Raw genomic sequence first — 22,500 nt, 5'->3', positions numbered from 1 at the left:
TCACAATATTATTATACATCACTATTTTACCCGTATGTATCTATGTGGCGAGGCGGGAAGCTGCCCAGCATTGTTGAAAAGAACATACTAAGTACACACACTTGTATGTTTTCTACAGAATATGTGCAAAATAGTGGTGTACACACACACACACACACACACACACATATATATATATATATATATATCAAATGTCATTTTAGGTAACCTAACAATTTAAAATTATTTGATGATAAGTCACTCCAAACATATTTTAATAAAATAAAAATATGCCATACACATACAAAAAAAAAACGAATTAAAGAATTCTGAAAGATTGGAAAACCTGACATAAATATGAATTAATGCTATCCTTTTCAAACCAAATGTCCATAAAAATCTTTTGAAAATATCCCATTTCAATGATGATAGAATTTTCCACACATTTAACCGTCAAAGTTTTTTTTTCCCTCGACCGACATGATAATGGTAACCTTAACGAATACGGTGGCGGATCACGATGGGTTATTATAGACATTCTCAAAATATAACGCAGCAAACTGAACATAAACTTTCTTATTCTTTTTCAATTATTGATGGTCTCCTATTTAAAGAGATATGGAAAGGATAATGATGGGAATAACACTATAAGACAGAAGAAGGGCAACATGGATACGAAAGCAAAATAAAATGGACACGGGCAGGGCAATTCAATCAGAATGCCATTTAACAAACGGGCAAGAAGAATAATCGAATGAGTACCTAGAGATTGCACAAGAACCAGGGAAAGAGAAGACGATGGATTGATGAGGTAAGAAAATTTCTGGTATTGACTGCCATAGAAAGACCTTAAAGATACGCGTGTGGAAGGACATGTCTAAGGCCTTTGTCCTGCAGTGGACTAGCAATGGTTGATGATAATGATGGTGATGAGTTTTTAAATAATTATTTCTTGTTTCTGATTCAACTTATAGATATCACTAAAACACAAATATTCAAAGATATTTATAAATACAAATATCATAAATCTGCTCCTGAAATCGATAGAAACAAATCAGTCGCCCTTTTTTCTTTATGTCGATGGAAAAGAATTTCACAGGAAGGCAGGTTTTTAGAGAATTCTCACAATGACATCTATACAAGTAATTGAATCAAAAGAAAATACAAATGAAAAAAATCGCTTTCCAGAGAGAGAGAGAGAGAGAGAGAGAGAGAGAGAGAGATTTCACTCGCCAGCATTGTCCAACCCATGTCGGTTACTCTTCTGATGACAGGAAACCAGATCGGTCAAATACGAGAGAGAGAGAGAGAGAGAGAGAGAGAGAGAGAGAGAGAGAGGAATGCAATAATAAGACGAGGATTTCCCACAGCTTTTAATTTAGAAACGTTGCCCTCTCTCTCTCTCTCTCTCTCTCTCTCTCTCTCTCTCTCTCGTAGAGGGGAGTCGAATTCAGGGTTTAAAGATTTTCCTTTTCAGAGGATTTAAAGGATTGTGACTCTTCGCACTTCCGGTGTAGAGAAACGCCGTTCAGTCGGCAGCATTTTGAGAAAGTAAGGCTCCAAAGACTTTAATCCTGTGGGATTTAAAATAAAAAACCGCAAGGTTTTCCAGCTTTAATAAAAACATAAGAAGTCAAGGTAGTAAAACCTACGTGTTTCTCTATGGATTTCAATATCATAAAAAACTCGGAGGTTCCCATGTTCCCAGTTATCATCAAAAGGATATTTACTATCCCAATCAGTCAGGCAGGTCTTGATGGCTTGGCTGAGAGCGAGGGAATATAATCATATTGTCAAAAACACAACTTTTCTTAACATCAATATAATAATAAGTACGTCAAGGACAGTGACTCCCCAACATCCAGACCTTTTACAATGCATCTTTAACTATATACAAATCATTTAAAATTCCTGGTGTGATTCTTGATTGCAAATTTACTTATGAGAAACACACCCGTTCTGTATTTTTGTCAATTACACAAATAATGGCAAATTGAGAAAGTATATATTTTAGGGAATCAATCAATCTGAAGGAAACATTTTGATTCTTTCATTCTATCGTGTTTCGAGTATTGTTCTCCTGTCTGGTCTTCAGCTGCCTACTCTCACCTTGATCTGTTAGAAAATTCGTTATCCATTATCTGGATATTAATCTCTGGTACCATCGCTCAATTAGTTCTTTATGCAGGTTGCATAAGATGTCACAATTTATAACAATCTTTTGCATTCAAATCTCCCCAGACTACAATAATGTAAGTAGCACTAGGCATACAGTTAACACTAACAGTCTCCCCTTCTTCGACATAAATAAGGCTAAATACTACACCGTATTCTAAAAGTTTTATTCCAGCTGTAACCAGATTGTGGAATAATCTTCCTAATCTGGTGGTTAAATCAATGGAACTTCAGAAGTTCCAACTTGTTGCAATTGCTTTGCTCTGGAACTTGTTGACGACAGTCTCGTTTCATGGTTATACTCGACTGCTATATTTTAACACTGTTACTGAATTTAATAACATTCATGTTTTTCTCATTCCTTCTCATTTATAGTTTATTCGTTACTTCTCTTTTTCCCTTCCACCCCGGGCTGCTTTTCCCAATTGGAGCCCTTCTGGTTTTTCAACCCGACTTATAGCTTCAAGTAACAACAACAACAACAACAACAACAATAATAACAATAATAATAATAATAATAATAATAATAATAATAATAATATTATGATGTTGATAAATCTTTATACCAAAAATTAAAGGTAGCGTACTATTATCAATTAGCCACGCCTATCAGTATTCACAATAAAAATGTTATAAGAAAACCTTTTAAATGTCCAATAATCATTTAGAATGTCTAAATAAATGTAAAGGATTGAAATTAAGAAAATCATATTGCTCCTATCATAAAATCATTATAACCAAGAAGCAAATTACAGATTCAAACCTGGCACCTTTCAATTTCTATGTAAGTAATGTAAATATTATTGCCTATAACAACTGGTTTATAAAATTATGCCACCTATCCCCACAATTATAGTTTAAAAAAAGACTTTTTCCTAATATCCACTTGTAAAGCAACTCGCTCAAATAAGCTTAGGCAGTCTGTATATTCAATAGATTCTCTGGACACCGGGGTGAAGTATTCTTTGATTAAAAACCATGAACAACATTCAAAATATAGATGAATTCTGTAAAATTCCAAGCGGCACCATCTCACCCTTTCATACAATGAGATAAATGTGAACCACCTCCTCTAATACCAAAAGAACTTTAAAAAATTAGAGCATATTTTCCATAAAGCCCATTAGCAAAAATATACATTTCTATTCGTCCGTTCAACGTGCCATATCAAACGTAAGATAAGCTAATGAAACAGGTGTCGTAATTTTACTTCTTCAGGAGGAAAATTACGAGGCATTCCGGATAACGAGCGCAAAAGTGATTAGAATGATTAATGAGGCCTAATTTACTGCATGAAATTAAGGATATAATTAGATCTCAATTACTATGCACCACAAACAATGGCCATTTATCACCGTTAAAAAACAAGGAAAATGAGCTCAGCGATATTTTTCCTTAAATGAGCACTTGTCTAGTTGAAAATATAGTAGACCAAAACTGCTCAAATAAAAGAAAACACACAAAAATGGCTTATGCCGAAAGTGAATAATTTATATCTAGATTTAATTGTTATTTAAACAGATCTATCCGTAGCAAGCGCCTTCACCTTTGAAAAAAAAAAAAAAAAAAAAAAAAGCGGGGTTCAGCGTCGTTTGCATTTCCTGGGACGTTTCTCAAGAAATGATGAGCATTATCACCAAAAATATCGCTAACATTACTATTAACCCATGCATACGTTCTCTGCTTTTTGGTCCCTTCTATCATCCTGCCGACTTCATTAGCCTTCCTTCCCTAACTGCAGTTGATCTGTCATTTCCCAAGACATTCTATCAATACAACTATCTGCATAAGGACTCTCACCAGGTTCAATCTCTCACTTTCTGTTTCCCTATAATTCACGGGATCTCTATTAGTCCTAATCTATAGATCCTTTACCTACCTTCACCATTCCTCCTTCTTTCCTTCGTACTAACGGAAATGCTCTCTCTCTCTCTCTCTCTCTCTCTCTCTCTCTCTCTCTCTCTAACGATTTTTAGACTCACCACATCATAACATTCTCCAGCCCCATGCCTTGCCTGAATTTACATTCTTGAAGCCAACACTCACTTATGCGCTGTGCATACACTCAAAATCACAATTACACACGCATATACATACATACACATACATACATATGCATATATATATATATATATATATATATATATATGTATATATATATATATATATATACATATATATATGTATATATATATATATATATATATGCTCGTATATATCAAACCTCTTCCCATAAGATAAAGACGCCAAAGTCTTTGCCATATTTCCTATTCATCCTTCAAGATCTGAACGGTGATGACGCCCTTTTCAGTAACAATTCCACAACGCCGTGGTTCCATACACCTACACATACACATACACCTACTAACTTACACGCTCAAGATTAGGTATGAATTAGATAAGGATTCTTGAGCAAATTGAAAATTTTGTAGTCTCTCTATAAATTCGCACACGGGCCTTTTCACACGTAACATTCAATAAGTTTGGAAAATTAGAAATAAGGCATATTCACGTAATTGTTCTTGAAAAGTCAAAGGATAACACAATATCGCTACATGCCTTTCCCCAATAATGGCATGCTGCAACCTTTCTTGAATTAAAGAAGATAAGTTTTCTTACTTAATAATAAAGAATTTATGTATTTCATAACATAATAGACTATTATACAGCATCATTTTTGACCGCTGCCAAGAAAGCGAGTCTCTCTCTCTCTCTCTCTCTCTCTCTCTCTCTCTCTCTCTCATTATGGCAACAACACTCTAAAACAAATAACTGGAATGAGGCCGAACAAAAGACAGCCCCTGCACGGCACCCATCACATCTGGATACACAAGAACACTGAAAGCAGTTCTCGCAGACAGTTCTATGATCAGGCAAGAATTTTACCGCGCCCAATAATACTCAAAAATAGTAATTGGAAAAAAATATTAATGAACTCGCCAATAACATGAACCTTCTTACCAGAGGAAATTCAATTAAGAGAGAGAGAGAGAGAGAGAGAGAGAGAGAGAGAGAGAGAGAGAGAGAATGTAATGCTTGACAAAAGCAAAACTTAATTTTTCTATATTTCTTTTGCAATAAAGAAAACGGGGAACAATAACCTACATCTCCTTGCAATAATCTTCTCTCAAGAACACTAGCGTCTCACAGGGAAAGAAAAGCGATGCGTCGGAAGAACTGGTACTGGAGGGTAGGGGACTTTGAGACGTAACAAAAGAGGAAAAAAGGCTAGTGATTTATGTTCTCTCTCTCTCTCTCTCTCTCTCTCTCTCTCTCTCTCACGTTTATTCATTGTTGCTACAAGGATAATAATGCCAGAGGCAGGTTAAGTTGTACGCATAACTCAACATATCTCTTTAAATATAATATAATTATTTGCATACTAACGTTCTTGTCAGTTCTGCTTACGTTTCTATTCATCTCTCTTATAGCGAGAGAAGAGCACTTCTAAAACTTTCCAATTTCGCTCACACTAACATTGTTTTCATAAAAGGACCTCAACTTTACTGTTTACTGTTCTTTTTATCATACACTCCTCTTCGTTCGTTTCCTAACGGTTTTACTAGTTCATGAAGGTAAAAAATAAAGCCAATGAAGAAGATGTAAGCAAAATGAGAAAGGAAGAATGCTTAAAACTCACACACGGAACATTTTACCATTCAAAACTAAACAAAACAAAATTATACATAAATTAAAAAAAAGACAATGGCCTTGGAGTACTAACTCTTTCATTTAGGAAAATAAGCCATACATATGAAAAGGTAAATAACTGGAGAATTTTCAAACGAATAAATATAGAAATAAAATGACAGAAACATCTTCATAAATGACAATAAAAATTGGGAATAAAAAGGAAACGAAAAAAAAATACAAAATTATCAAGCTACTAAACAGGTTAATTAACTAATTAGCATTCTCCAGATTTTAATTAAAAATATAACTCAATCATAACAAAATTGCCAGTGTCCATAAAAATATATTATATTTTCCTATATAAATAATATTCTAAATAGAAGTCTTAATCAGAAAAATACAAAAGTGACCGTAAGCATGAAACTCTCTCTCTCTCTCTCTCTCTCTCTCTCTCTCTCTCTCTTATTAGTAACTAGACGCAATTAGAAAGCTTATTAAAAAAAAAAAAATCTCGTATGAATTGAGAACTCATACATTTGATTAGTTTACTACAATAAGCATATAAAAAATCCTTTAGGATATAAAACCTCCCAAAAAATGCACCTACTAGGATACGCATTCGCACACAAGCACACGCACACATATGCGTGAGAACACACACACACACACACACACACAAAATGCAATTGGTCAATAAATTGAAAGATAAAACTATTACTAAGATACTGGAAGTGAAGGAAGAATAATCGGCTACATATGCTAATAGGAAAATCAAAGAGAGAGAGAGAGAGAGAGAGAGAGAGAGAGAGAGAGAGAGAGAGAAATTTTGTTTCTTTCCCCTGTTCAAATCTATTATAATTTCTGGTCCCAACCTCCTTTTCAATTTCTGGCTGAGGCAACCCGCATGAAATTTCCTCCATCCTCTGGTGGCACTCCGGTCGCCTTCGGGGCCCTACACCTAGACTGGGGAGGGACGGCAATCCCCAGGGAGATACGCGACTGCCTCTAACCAATTTTCCCCCTCTCAGAAAACCAAACACGTTCTCTATCTCAGATACGTGAGATAGAGAGCATGTTGCTGTACCTTCAAACGTATCAAAATAAAAAGACAAACGGACGATAATAATAATAATAATAATAATAATAATAATAATAATAATAATAATAATAATAATAATAATAATAATAATAATAATAACAACAACATTAGTGCAAAAGGGACTTCCGCCTCGATAGAACTTGTTCAAAAATATACATGATCTATTATCTTTCACCGTCTAAATTCTAAAAGTTGGACAAAAAAATTCTCTCGAACCCTTTTGAAAGGGTTTAAATAAAAGAAGTTGAAAACCTGGCGGGGAGTATTAGCTCGAGTAATCCTATTCGATTTCAAGGCAATTGGATCAGCAATAAGCGCTGGGGGTTTGGCGAAAACAAAAAACATTTGCAGGAGGAAAAGAAAAAGTCAGATTGAATATTTTAAGTCCCCTTTTTTGGCGATGATGATAAAATCTATAACAATAATATCAATAATAATCATTATTTTTAATAACATTCAATAACAATCAGTTCCATCGAACAGAGAGAAAAAACGACAGCTAACATAACTAGGGACATTATCAAACAGTTCAATTCAGGGCGAAATCCCTTTAAAATCACATTTCCACGTATTCATAGTTGCTCCACATAGGTGGCTCTTTTGGTGTAAAGGTTCTTTCAGTTCCCAACCTTGTGCTTGGTAGGTCACTTTCTCTTTCCTTTGGAGACTTCCAATCTTACACAAACTTCATCATAAGATCGACTCATAACATAAATTCTCCCCCATGCAAGCCTCGGGACTTCATTTCTCCTTTTATTCCACACTCAAATGAAAATAGCAATTTTTTTGCCAATAGGTTTGTAACCTTAAGCTCTACGCCATTTGGTTGCTTATAAACCTTTATTGCATCGAATATGATATTGTGATTTAAAGTATCATGATATAAATATCTATCTTGCGATTGACAAGTGACACAGATACAGTATATACATCAAGCATGAAACGCTTTGAAATGTACATTAGGGGAGACGTTACCAAACTGATGTATAATTAGAAAAGTCGTACTCTATACGCTATAGGCTCCACAAGCCGAATTACAGGATGAAATATATTGAACAGTAATTAAAGCACCTTACCTTCAAATACATTAAAGAAAATAATCCATAGCTATTATAATTGAGCAACTGTATTTCTGTAATTTAGCCTAATAAGTTAGCAACAGTTATAATGATAGCTCTTATTTATTCTTCTAATGACTGATCCCACAACAAGAGTATTAAACGCTTTACTTACTCTTATTCAGTTTAGTATAAACTGACCATAAGGAAACAGTAGGAGAGAACTCTAAGGATTCAGAAGTAGGAATTTAATGCATAAATACACACTCAAACGCCAATAAATTACAAAGGGCTGTAAAGTGGATTTGGGTGCCAAGGCCATTTGTTTATTTTTTTTTTCGCACAGATCTTCATTTGCTAGTCATTTGATCAAACTTAATCTTCTCGTTGGATTGAGTGGAAACGAAAAAAAAGAGAGAAAAAAAAGAATTTCTGAGTTTCCACCAGATTTAGCGATAAGAGATCAGCAAGGCAAATCCCAAGTAAACAGAGATGCATCAGATATGTTTCTATATATTAAATGTCCATGATTTTATTGTAACCAATACATGAAACACAATGTGCGTACAATGCTAATATAAGACCCGCTCATCTATTCTTTTTCTCAGACAATTTGTTGCAATGGACAAGCCGAAAACGGCATTTTCGACATGTTATTATTATTATTATTATCATTATTATTGTTGTTGTTGTTGTTGTTGTTGTTGTCAGCTAGGCTACAACCCTAGTTGGAAAAGCACGATGCTATGAGCCCAAGGGCTCCAACAAGGAAAAATAGCCCAATGAGGAAAGGAAATAAGGAAATAAATAAACAATATAAGAAGTAATGAAAAATTAAAATAAGCAACAATTAGCAACATAAAAAATTCTAAGTTTATTTTCTAAATGTGGAAATAAAATATGCAGACTTTTTATGGCATTGAAGACTTTTAAAAAGCTCTAGGCTACGCTTCTTTTCTTTGTTAGAACGACCTAATCTGAATCTTCACTAATAATTTAAGAGTTATTACTGTTGCATATCATATGCTATAACAAGAATAGTGGAAAATTACACAAACTTTTTTAAACGTATCAGTCAGTGCCTAAAATTTTCGGACATCGCTAACATAATTATAATCATGTAAAATTTATTTACCATATTTTTCCCTTTAGAGAGCTTGGGCTTACAGTACAGCATAGTGCTTTTCCAACTTGGATTGTAGCTTAGCAAGTAATAATAATAATAATAATAATAATAATAATAATAATAATAATAATGAACAGCATTAGAGCCTTCAAATAGAAAGGGAAAATTCCAAAGAATAATTAACGATGAACTTAATTTTGCAATAATGAGGAGGATGAGGATGAATAGAATTGGACCAGGCATCTCAGACAAAGGGAAAACCGCATTCGCTGACGAGAAGGCGATGTTTTACCTCCTCCGCTGAGAATTAAGATAAAGCAAGAAGGAAAAGTAGAAAAGCAAATGCATTCTAAAACGCCGTCGGGAACAACAACAGAATAATTACTTACAAGGACAATATTATGTTGGAAAGATAAGAATTTGAGAGAGAGAGAGAGAGAGAGAGAGAGAGAGAGAGAGAGAGAGTATACGCTATTTTGTATATTGACGCAGCAGTTATATCCTTAAAGGCATGAGGCTAAACGGGCCAGTAAGAGTTCGAGGTTTGAAATTATGAAAACGGTATTCACATCATGATAAGATTTTTTGTTTGAAATTTATAATCAAAGGACCTTTCTTTTCTTAAAAAAAGAAAATTCTTAAATAATTTATTGCAGGTGGGATCTCATAACCCATACTGTCAAATAATGGTATTGGAGGAGAGGTCAGGAAAGATATCTTCAAAAGGTCTTTTGCAGTCGGTGTCTAAAAAAAAATATTCTCAAATAACCCTTGCTGGAGAAGGCTGGACATTAACGAAATGCTCAAAGCAATCTCTTTGACGAGAGGTCTACGAAGAATAAGACCAAATAACGTGGTTAGAGGTGATACCTCTAAAACTCAATTCTAAAATAATCTTAATGCCAGCCAAGGGATCTTAAAAACGTGATTTTTAAATAATATAATTGGACAACAGGCTTCAAAAGGAAATTTCAAATGATCTTGTTGATGATGTGGCTAAAAAAAATGAAATCGAAATTATTTGTCAAGCCTCAAAAACTATGGGAGGCTCTGATTTATCAGAAACTTTCAAACGATCTTGTAGGAGGAGGGATTTGAAAAGGGGAAATCATGAATAATCTTTAGGACAATTTTTTGGAAGCGTTTCAAAAACAATATTATCAAATCCTTAGATTAGAAGAGGGTGGGTGCATTTCACTTGGTCCCAAAATGTCACATACTCGTAAATCACGTAGAATTTCAACCAAAAGTCAAATAATCTTTTACATTTGTAGAAAGTTACTTTCTTTACGAAATACAAATGCTGATTAGGCGATACAAAATCTCTTCTGCCTGGATACAGTGTTTCATCATTCTAAAATTACCTACTACGTGATTTGAAGGTAATTTTCTCTCAGTACACAAACCCGTTCATCACGTGAAAGTATCCCCATATATACTGTGTATATATATATATATATATATAATATATATATATATATATATATATGTGTGTGTGTGTATATATATACATATATATATATATATATATATACACATATGGATACTTTAACGAGGTGAGAGGGTTTTTGTATCGCCATGATCAGCAAAGCTGTACTAGTCAGAGCCTACCAAACTAGGTTGATTTGCTATGAGCGAACAGACAAAAGTTTCTCACAATCACCGATCCGCTGTGGCCAGCGTGGTGATGAAAACTGGCCAAACCCCAGATATGAATAATGAGAGAGAGAGAGAGAGAGAGAGAGAGAGAGAGAGAGAGTCTAAATATCTTGTGGGATAACTTTGCAAGAACTCAAAATAGAGAAAGCAGATGAAAGATCAATGAATAATCATAGAAACTTCTGTTTCTTATGTTATCAAACACCTGGCCAGGCCGTCAGTGGACATGAAAAAGTGACAGCTCAAAATGTCAGCAACAATGATCAAAGCAGAGTTCGAAAGCTTCCATTCAACAAAGAAACGCCTTGTAAAGCCAATAACAGAAGGTGATTTAAGATCATTACTAAGATCAAAGGGAAGTAGAATTGTTTCTCTTTGATTTTAACATCAGTAAAACAACAACAACAACAACAACAACAACAACAACAACAACAACAACAATAATAATAATAATTAGGATGATAAATATGATTTAGGCCTAAAACAATAATAATTACTATCATTATTATCATTTTCATAATTTATATAGATATGTTTCAGTCTACTTAAATTCAACATTCAAAGTATGATATTACACACTTATTTTGGCTCCCTGTCATATAACCGCATATTGCGTTGCATTGTTCTAACCATTATTAAACATCCATCACCACCGTGAATGGAGCAAGAGGAAGGCTTCCTCACAACAACAAGGAAATATCCATTTAGAACACTGAAGGTTGAGGGGCGCTAAGTGTCGAACTCTAATTCCTATGATATTCCAAGTAGATCATAACTTGAGAAAACAATGAACACTCACACAACGCTAGACACGGGTCAACTTTTCCGTTGCATTTCAAGATAGTAATTGAACGCACCTCTTACACAAATAAAATTTGTTTTAAATATAACATGCTCTCTCTCTCTCTCTCTCTCTCTCTCTCTCTCTCTCTCTCTCTCTCTAACTATAGATGTGTTTATAATCACTGTAAGCCTAAATTAGGAAGTTTACAAAAGTCATAATGTAATTGATGAATAATTTGAAATGGTCACACTTATGATTCGGCAAAAAACTCTCTTCTTACATGTGTAAAACTCGAAACTCAAGGATATATATATATATATATATATATATACAAATCAACAAAAATCGTGAAAAGGAAAATCCCTTCTGCCTTCCACGCCAAAAGCAGAGGAAGATGCGCCGCCAGACCCTGTGCATGATCTCCCTCAGACTAATGACTGTGAAACAATTAGCTCCTCGAGTGACAATTATGTCTCCGAGATATGGAATGCAATAAACGACGGCTCAGCTAAAGATGATACTTCCGGGACATCCAATGCATTTCTCTTACCCTGCCCTTCCTCCCTTGGATTCTCTTCCTTTCCCATCCCATTATCTGTTCCTTCTTTTTTTTTTCTTTCCAAATCCTTCAATAAAATCAATGAGTAATTCTTCGGAGCTAATAATTTTCTATTCTCTTTCATTTTCCAGTCGTCAGAATCTCATTTCCCATGAGAGAGAGAGAGAGAGAGAGAGAGAGAGAGAGAGAGAGTGAAGTATCGCACGAAGACGAAGGCACTTATCTCTCATTAGACACAGGGCATCCATTAAGCAGAAGCTTTCGTTTTCTCCGTGGTAATAATGGTGGAGGAAATTGATGGAGTCCCTGTGGCCCCTTCCTCCCCTTCACCCAGAGGGCATCCATCACCCCCTCTCCCCAAAGAAGTGCCTGAATGAAGGACCGCATTTTATTTGGGTAAGGATGAGTAATAACCTTTACTTTCTTTTCTTCTCGAAAATAAGCCAAAAAGTAATCCAACTCAGAAATGGAAAGTGATAGGGAATATGCAATGCAAATCCAAGATGGATTTCAAAATAAGCAGTGAGCGACTATTTGTATGTGTATTCATTACAATATTCTTTAAAACTAATTTCTTACAGCTCAGTCTATCAGAATGGAGATATCACATTCTTCAAAAAAAAAATCTATCACTTGAAAATTTCTAGAATCCACGGTTAGCACTATACAATTTTCTATAGTAACTAATGAAGTCATTTGTTTTATGATACAGCCAGGCAGAGCTCATAGTTAAAAAAAAAATAAAGATAATTCTCGCAATAAACCTCATAATCTGATCCAACAACAGATAAAAAGCAAAAAAAAAAAAAATTACGAGAACATTCAAATCAATAACACGCATTTTTATAATTCGGTACAAATTTAAGAGTAGACGATGCTAACCTCCGTTTTCCTAACTGTAAATATGAAGTCAACAAGGCAGAAAAAAATGACAACGTTCAAATTTGCCCCCAGGCGCATCACTGGCAGCGAGAAACCAATTAAACTAATCCTTGAGAATCAGGCGAAACCACAAAAAAAGGGAAAAAAAAAAACAGGAATGTAACGAGTACAATCAAAATTATATCAATAATTTACACAGACAAAAAACCAATAAACTCGTAAATATAAAATAAATCCCTATTAAAACCAGCTTTGTATCTAAATGCTTCCAAATAGGCATCGTTTTTGTTTTCCGTTTGCCGCTGCCAACTCAACTCTAAGCAAAATTGAAATAAACAACTTCGGAATTACTGGCTGTAAGGAAACAAATTGTTGACAATATCAAGAGAGCGATCCCGATTAAACGATATCTATTCCACATGGTGGATTAATGATGACGGAATCCCAGAAGCTGAACACTACAAATCAAATTCATAAAATTCCAATAAGTCCAATGACTCTCACTGTTCGTGTATAATGGAAGAGCAAATGCATCCAGACAAATATCTGCAGGATTGCATATATGCATGCACATGTGGAATGCACGATGACTGCAGAAGCGTGCATACAGTAAAGCATGAAAAAGATAGCGTGATACTCTCTCTCTCTCTCTCTCTCTCTCTCTCTCTCTCTCTCTCTATACCGAATAACAACAATAAAATACCGAGAGTCCTTCCAAAGAGATCGTATAGAAATAAGGAGAACCATTTTTCAGGAAAATGGCGGAACTTTTGTTGTTTCGGGATTAAGACGAGGCTGCTTCAGAGCAGGGCGCAAAAGGCGGGTCTCCTCACCTACAATAATAGTAAAGGCAGACCGCGTAAACTGCATTTTAATGGACGGTCCCTAAAGTTACCACAATGCAAATGGGCTGGTTTTTAAATAATGGCTCGTAAATGAAAACGTTACACCGAGAAATAAACAAATGTGGTATGGAGTGGCATGAACGAAATATTGCATAAAATACGCACATCTTGATATAATCAAGATGTATTTTCATGCTTGAAAAAAAAAAAAGTCACGAACAATATATGCATTATATACTGCAACTGGATAAAATGTCTGACGGGGAAGAAACAAAATGAAAAAAACGAAGGTAAAAAGAGAAACCGGTATAAAAATAGCAATAGAAAAAATAAACACAAGAAATAAAATCGAATAACAAACCATACAACCAGCTAAAGAAGCACATTTCTGCAATGAAAACCAGCTATGCAGGGTTTACGTTTAAAGCCCAACAGGAAGGAAAAAAACTACTTTTATTTCAGTCCATAAAACGACAGTATTCCCAGCAAAGTCTTCCGCTTAAACGGATGGCTGCCCAGAGGTGTGGTCTTCCGAAAACAGTTTTCTATTGTGTATACATTTTCTTACATTTCAACAAACTTTATTTTTTCTATCTCCACATTAAAAAAACCTTATCAACTATACCCAATCCCTGTTAATACGCTAACATTTTTTTTTTTACCGTTAAAGCCAATATAATAAAGTCTTCAGCAAATCAACTAAAACCAGCGCAAATAGAAAATATTGATTAATAATATTTAGTAACATCGAACAAAGAATAAGGAAGCAACACAAAAACAAATCTAAACCAATCTTTAAATCTAATTGTGCCTTGATCCGTTTTAAGAGCAAGCCAAAGGGAAGGCGTCGTTTAAATAGGATGTCAAACAAATAAGATCCCTTTCCCCGAGGGTTCGCAACAATGAACACACGAAGAAACTCGACGTTCATAGCGATTGAGAAAGAAGAAACCACATACTGAGATTCTTTAAAAAAAGCAGGACTGAAAGCAAACTGATTTGAATAAGGATGAACAAAGATAAAATTATCTTTAAAAAGTAAGAAATACACCAATGTTTCCAGGAAACATCCCGAGGACAGCAAATGGTAATCAAAGTACCAGCAGTTATTTAGTCACTTGCATCAAGAAGCGAAATGTGACTAGATTTGGAAAAAAGACGGAAGAAAATAAATTAAGCATTTTTTTTCCTTTTCACAAAATCTGTTCGATTGGTGTCCTCTCGCATATTTAGGAATCATAATGAAGAAGCTGATGAGAGGAACCTCTTGAAATGGTGGTTGCACCTGCTCTAATTAGCTACAGCCCAAGTGGAATACGCTCGTTAATTGCCCAGATTCTCGTTTTTTAAGCAATTTTGGTAAGACATATTGCATATACTCTTCTATAAAATCCTATTTCAACACGATTAAGATTTGGCTACGAAGGAGCTTCAAAGAGAAAATTTTAAGGTAAGTTCATTCAATAAACTCTCAATTGAGCAAACAAAAATTAAAAACGAATGCATGCAGACAAAATTCATTGTAAAACCGAAATGTATTTTTTAATTACCTTAAATTATAAGAACAATTCGATACTAAGGGTTGTTTCAATATATCAGGAAAACTTCATTTGCCATTTTTAAGAATAGAAAGCAAGTTTTAGTCTTTCTATAATACCTAGTAAACAAAACAACTTTATCACCGAAATTAACAAGAATAAAGCAATAATGAAAGACCATCTAAACAAAAGAAAGACTAAACAAAAGGTCGCGGCCAAGAAAACCGGAAAAAAGTTAGGCGAGGACGAGGAGTCGAGTCACAGACAAACCCTCTCCACTTACCTAAAAAGAGTTCTAACAGGGACACTATCTCCACTGGCCCTAATCACAATAAAGATAGCTCTCTCTCTCTCTCTCTCTCTCTCTCTCTCTCTCTCTCTCTCCTTTAAGCCACAAAGCATTTATTGCCCACCAAGTTTCATCGAGTTTCAACCACCCAACTTTATTTTATTTTTCGATCACTCTAACTTAATATTGCGATCCATCTTAGGTGGGAAATCTTGTAAAGTTTAAATCCACCCGACTGAGTTTTCGGTTACCGAATGTGGCAGCATATTTCTTTAAATAAAAATAAAAAAACAATCGGTAGGTAATTTTTGGGGAGCTTTTGGGAAAATCAAATAACATGTAAACATCATTTAAAAACTGATTTATCTTTCAGCTAACTTTTACTTACCACTCAAATCATGAAGGACATGTACGCTGAGATTTTGTAAAGATTTGGGAGGCTTCTAGAAACAATACAAAATGATAGAGATAAAATCCTATTTCAAAGCTACGGATGACAAACACTCGACACATTATGTAAATACTTATCTTTATTATGGAATCAATGGATACAGATAAAGAGCACACATCTGGCATGCATCTCGTATTCACCTATCTAAATTCTATTACTTTTGATGTAATTAAAAGGACGACCAATGAGTCCTCAATACAATCTCCCTTTATTCCTTAAAATCTATGGTAATATTGGAATGTAAGTGTAAAATAAACAATAAGAAATATAGTTAAATTAAAAAAAAAAAAAAGTAGAAAACCATTGGCCACAAAACACCATATTATATAACCATTGAAACATCCAATAAAATCACAACCAAATATATGAATGGGTGGGGGGAGGGGTGGGGAGGGATTTTTAAATGGAATCAATAAACAACACACTCTGAACGTCATTAGAAGGAAAGCGCAATGAGGAGAATATTAAATCCTCGGGAGGACGGCTCCATAATCACACTCGGGAAGAAACGATTGGGATAATCGTGGTTCTCTTGCTGCTGGAAAAGGGAGGGGGGGGGGGATCTGCAATAGTTTATTTTAGACACTTACTATAAGATATTAGTGGATGGGCTTTGAACTTAAGACAGCAAATAAAGTTCAATGTTGTCAGTAACCCTGTGGAGAACAGTGCATGAGCAGGATAAATCTATGGAGGCCAAGGGACAGTGGGACTTCACTAGGAGCAAACCAGGTTCAAGTTGTGAGATCCTTCTGCGAAGGAATGGGTATCGCTGTATTGAGAGGGTGGATGCAGATGCTGTAAATGTGTGGATGCAGGTATTGGGAAATAAGCCGTTGTGGCTAAGGGGTCATGAAGGAGGCTGGATCACACCTGAGCATCTCACCTGGTTCGATAGGCACAATAGTCGACAATCCCAACCCAGATAGGTAGGCCGGATACATTCCGTAGTCGCTCAAGCTGTGGTACATCCTGCGGAGAGCACCGCTCTCCGTATGGTACATGCGTCGAACGGCACTGTCATCGCTGTGGTACAGCCTGGATGTGGTGCCATTCTCGGTGGGATAGAGCTGTACGGTACCCGTATTCATTTCGGTTCCCCCGTACATCTTGGGGGTCGTCATGGCATCGCCACTGTCATCGTAAACGTCATTCTCCTCCTCGTCTACCGTCCCGTTTTCAGTGGGATAGATCTCAGATATTTCTGTACCAACGCCATTCTCTTTCGATGCCTCCATTTTCATGGAGCAATTGCTTTCTGCTGCTCCCGTTTCGGCTTCAACTTCTTGCCCTGGTATGCAATGGTTGTGTGCTGAAACCGATAGACCGGAGGAATATACATATGTGCCCATACTTATATACATGCTACAAATATGGGTTAATATGAAATATAGATATACATGGTTTTTATATAGACATTTTCATTATACTCATTTTCCACTTCACACATTATAGATAATCAGGATACAATAGTAAACCCCCCATCGTCTCTAAATGAAATTAAAATGATTTCTGATCCATAATACACAGGAGGGATTGAACAGCACTTGCACTACACACTAGGCCATGTCCTCTTATTACGATGATGATGATGAGGAGGAGGAGGAGGAGGAGATCGTTATTAAAAAAGGTTTCACTTCCAACAATCCTCGATCCACAGGACTTCGAACGCATATGAATGAGCTCGGATCAATATTAACATCTTATACACTTTCATATACAAAGTTACATCCGAATGAAAAAAATTAGTTCACCATTTATACCTCTATACTTTGTTCGTACAGTGATAAGACATTTTCAGTGTTAGTCTAAAGTAAGCGGATAACCATGGTTTACCTACAAATGAAGGAACATCTTAAAATGATGGTTAAAACTAGAGTAAAATAGTTATTCTAAAATGGAAGCTACATTTACTAAAGAAAAAATTATATCAAAACTAGAAGGCAGGAGCAGATGGAAGGTTCATCTTAGAGAGTATGAGTTAATAACGCTTTATAGTAAAATGAGATCAGTGAAAATATCACAAAGGTGAAGGAGGGACAACGCTTTACCTCAACTGAAATTTTTTATTTATTTCAAAGACGAAATAACAGATAATACCAATAAATAATTACAACTGTAGGAAAGAGTGAATGCAAGAAATAAATCATAACTTACTCAAAGTTCGAGATAGAAACATGGAATAAGATGAATGACTGGAAGGCATTGTGAATGTTGAAGATTCATTTGAAAAAAGGTTCAAACGCAAAACACCATATCAATAAAAGGCTAAAGTAGATGCACATAAATCAAACGAAAAGCGCATCACCACTACCAAACGGGAGAATTGCATATGTTGGCTGACCTTCTCCAAATGAAATATATGGTAAATAAATGGGAAAATATGCGCATAAGCTTACATTCATATATATATATATATATATATATATAATACACACACATATATATATACATAATACACACACATATATATACATACATAATACACACACACACACACACACACATATATATATATATATATATATATATGATACTACATGTGGTGTTTATAAGTGTATGTGTATGTAACGCTGGGAGAGAGAGAGAAATTGCACACAAAAAATACTGTAATAGATGTTAATTTATCATACAAAACTTCGATCCATATCGAAACTTCATGAACTAATTCTAGTTATTTTACAGACCAAATCTGTGACCTAAAAAAAATCACAACCGCTGTTGGCACATGAACCCTTGAATATGCTTAGGACGAGACGTGGACTTAGCAATCTCAACCAACACACACCTGAGGGAACCAGGCACAGAAACACTTCCAGGCACCAAATACCAGATTAAGATTAAACTGTAAATGGTGGGAAAACGTGTTTCTATATCATGCCCGCATCACAAATACACATACCCACCCATACGAACACACACACACATACAAAATATGTATATGCATATATATGTGTGTTCTCTTTCTTTTTCAGGGGATGGCTCCGAATTATCTAATAATTTAGGATACCCAGTACCTCTTCGCGGCTGAAGTCGCTGGCCCCGTGCCATTTTCCAAACTGACTGCGACTCACCGCAGTTGACAGACTCGAGGGCAAATGAATCCTGCTGGGTCCAAAGTTGAAACGGACATAAACACAGACACACACAAATATAAATAATATATATATATATATATATATATATATATAATATATATATATCATATAAACACACACATATAATGCAGATTCAAATGCAAGTGTATTTGTGTTAATGCACGGGATCTTACGTTTCGCTTGCTGGCGAAAAACCAAAAATTTCTCAAAGTATTCCATTTCACGTTTTTGAAGGGAAAAGGCCCAGAAAATTGCTGTGGCCCTAACGAAGACCGCAAAGAAGACTGTGTATGAACAAATGAGATAATTCGTCTCCATCCGAGGATGAGGTAGGCGACAGTACATCAAATCTAGACAAATGAAACAGCGGCAATGCAAACAATAATCAATAACAAAAACAACATTTTCACTAAGAATAAAGTTTAAAACAGCTTAGTTATATAAAAAAGGCAACATAGAAAAAAAGAAAAAAAACCTTATTGGACCAAAAATAAGTTTTCCAGTATTTGTACACAAAAAAATGAGCTGAAAACAGCTGGCTGCAAATAAATAAAAGTTTCAAACGGCCTTTACTTTCAAAATGCTAATTTTGATAAATGGCCCATTAGTCAATCAGAGGCCGCTAATTCGCTCTCGCTTTATCAACAGCAAAACAAATATTAGTTATGTGGAATATTTGCATCAAGTCTATATTATTATTAATGGTTTGAAAGAGTTACGAAACTGCGTATTTGTAACAAATAGTTTAATGAATCACACTGAATTATTTATAACATGAGTTCAATGAATAACATGAGACCACATATGGAATAATAAATCAAATTCATACATACCACAGATATGCATTAAATTTATGATATAAATTGATCAAACAAACAAAAATACCTGAGGAGCAAACGATTTATATATACCTCGACATAAACAATATCTAAAGACTGTTATTAAGGTCATAACATTATTCTTCTACAATCCGAAATGCTTTCTGGCCAAATTTCAAAATCTCAAAAATGGATAACTAACAAATATGTGATATACTAGTTGAAAATTATTTAAATTCCCCAATGACGTTACTTTAGCATTACTGGCTATTTTCAGAGTTGGCCAGAGTCTTAAGGATAATTACATAAACTGAAAAAATCTCTAAAATTAAAATCAAGTTTTTAATGGACACAGCACGATGCATAATGCAAATGATTAACCGATTTTAAAGGAAACAAGTAGGATATTAAGTATTTTTAGAATGCTATCGAATTATCACAGTAAATATGTAGTGATAAAAACGCTTCCCTTTAAATTACCTATTTATTTTCAGACAAAAAAAAAAAAAAGGTTTATCTGCTCGTCTTAAGAGATATAATAAATGCATGTGATTTTAAGGGGTAATTTGCTGTACGCATATGTATAGAATAAGGCACAAATCTGCAACTGTTTTGAGTCCAGCATATGATACTCTATATCCTTCATTATACGTAAACGTTAATAATTCCACAGTAATCGCAATAATCGCACTTGAACGTTAATAACATGAACGGCACATCACAATTGCAATTGGTATTAATAATATCCTCATTATGCTTTGGATCTTAGATTATTACATTTTAAGTATCGAAATACTGTTGTAATATTAATAACAGTAATAATACCCTTAATAAAGTTAACTGTTAAGAATATAGAGAGAAGTTAGAAAAAAATAAAACCCGGTACTATTTGTAAATATACTCCATTACGTGTAAGAGAGTAAGAAAAATACAATTCATAAATCATTATAAGTAACGGAAAAAAACCCACGAAAACACTGATATCTACTATGAATATCCAGTAATTAAATAAAACAAGAATAATTTTGACAAGCAATAAAAGGAAAAGGGGATGGACAATCATTTGACTTGAATACCATTATCTCGACAAGTAAGTGCAAGTTTTGTACCATCGCAATCATAATCATTGCCATCATCATTCACACATTTGTTATTATCATATCATCAGAATCATAATCCTCACCATCATTATCATCATCATTCTCACATTTTCAAACATCATTTTACACGAGGAATTGAAAATAATGTTTTGTGGGAATTGACAAAAAGGGGAAAGATGTAATCTTCAAAATGCAGGACATAAAACAGTCGATAGGGATGAAAAATTCAGTCTGACAAGCATAACGATGGCGTGTGAAGCTAGAATGAACAAACGTGCTTACACACAAACCAAAAATAACTTGAAACATGAACGCTAAGCATAGAAACTAAATCATACGGTTACCCTTCACAGACATTGACAGTGCATAAGGCTGCCAGATCACGCATACCTCCTGTTCAGTTGTCTGTTTGTAAAGTTCCTATGTAAACACGCTAAATGAAAGTGGTCAGGAATAAAGCCAGTGAGAGTAAATCACATCATAAAAGCACAATATACACAAATACACAAGCGAGCGATCACACGCGCACACACACACACACACGCATATATATATATATATATATATATGCATAAGAACCAAAGGGGAAAATGAAAATATGAAATATAAGATGAGGTCCTCACTAGTTTCTAGTTTCATGATACTTCTTCAGAAGAAGTATCACGAAATTAGTCAGGACTTAATCTTATATTTCATATTTTCATTTTCCCCTTTGGTTCTTTTGCATTTGAGCATCGCGTTTCACTGTGATTTTACGCATATATATATATATATATATATATACATATATATATATATAAATATATATATATACATATATATATATAAATATATATATATATATAATATATATATATATATATATATATATATATATATATATGTATATATATATATGTATATATATATATATATATACATACGTATATATATACATATATATATATATATATATAATGTATATATATATATATATATATAATGTGTGTATATATATATATATATATATACTTTGGTATGTTATATAGATCATATATAAGAATAAAAATCAAGATAGTTAACACCCAAAGAGCCTAAAATATATATCTACTTACGAAGGAAAAAATATTTCCTCTTGTTATTTGATATACATATATATATATATATATATATATATTGTATAAGGTTTATTAACATACCACAGATAACGTTCAAGTTTTTATCATAAATGACAACAGACATGTGTAAGCTTCAGAAAAAATAAGACATTGCACATAATTCTCTCTCTCCTCGCATATATGTGGATATCATATATATATATATATATATATATATATACATAATTACGTGTGTTAATCCGAAAGGCATAGACGTACAGCTGTCAACAAACGGCTAAGGCTCTATGAATATGACAGATATAGGAAACTA

General features: G+C 34.3%; 2 protein-coding genes across 2 annotated transcripts in view; both read right to left on the bottom strand.

Moving 5' to 3' along the window:
- Positions 1-22,500, bottom strand: part of LOC137626927 (liprin-beta-1-like) — a 378,890-nt gene that overhangs the window by 53,180 nt on the left and 303,210 nt on the right. The window lies entirely within an intron of this gene.
- Positions 16,466-22,500, bottom strand: part of LOC137626867 (uncharacterized) — a 13,765-nt gene continuing 7,730 nt past the window's right edge. Inside the window, 1 exon segment of the mRNA XM_068357854.1 lies at positions 16,466-17,389. Within this exon segment, the coding sequence (XP_068213955.1) occupies positions 16,920-17,389 (470 nt within the window). The 3' untranslated portion in view covers positions 16,466-16,919.

The sequence above is a fragment of the Palaemon carinicauda genome, chromosome 2 (genome assembly GCF_036898095.1).
Source record: "Palaemon carinicauda isolate YSFRI2023 chromosome 2, ASM3689809v2, whole genome shotgun sequence".
NCBI lineage: Eukaryota > Metazoa > Arthropoda > Malacostraca > Decapoda > Palaemonidae > Palaemon > Palaemon carinicauda.
The sequence above is the reverse complement of the archived record's forward strand: the minus strand, read 5'-3'. Positions and strand labels throughout refer to the sequence as shown.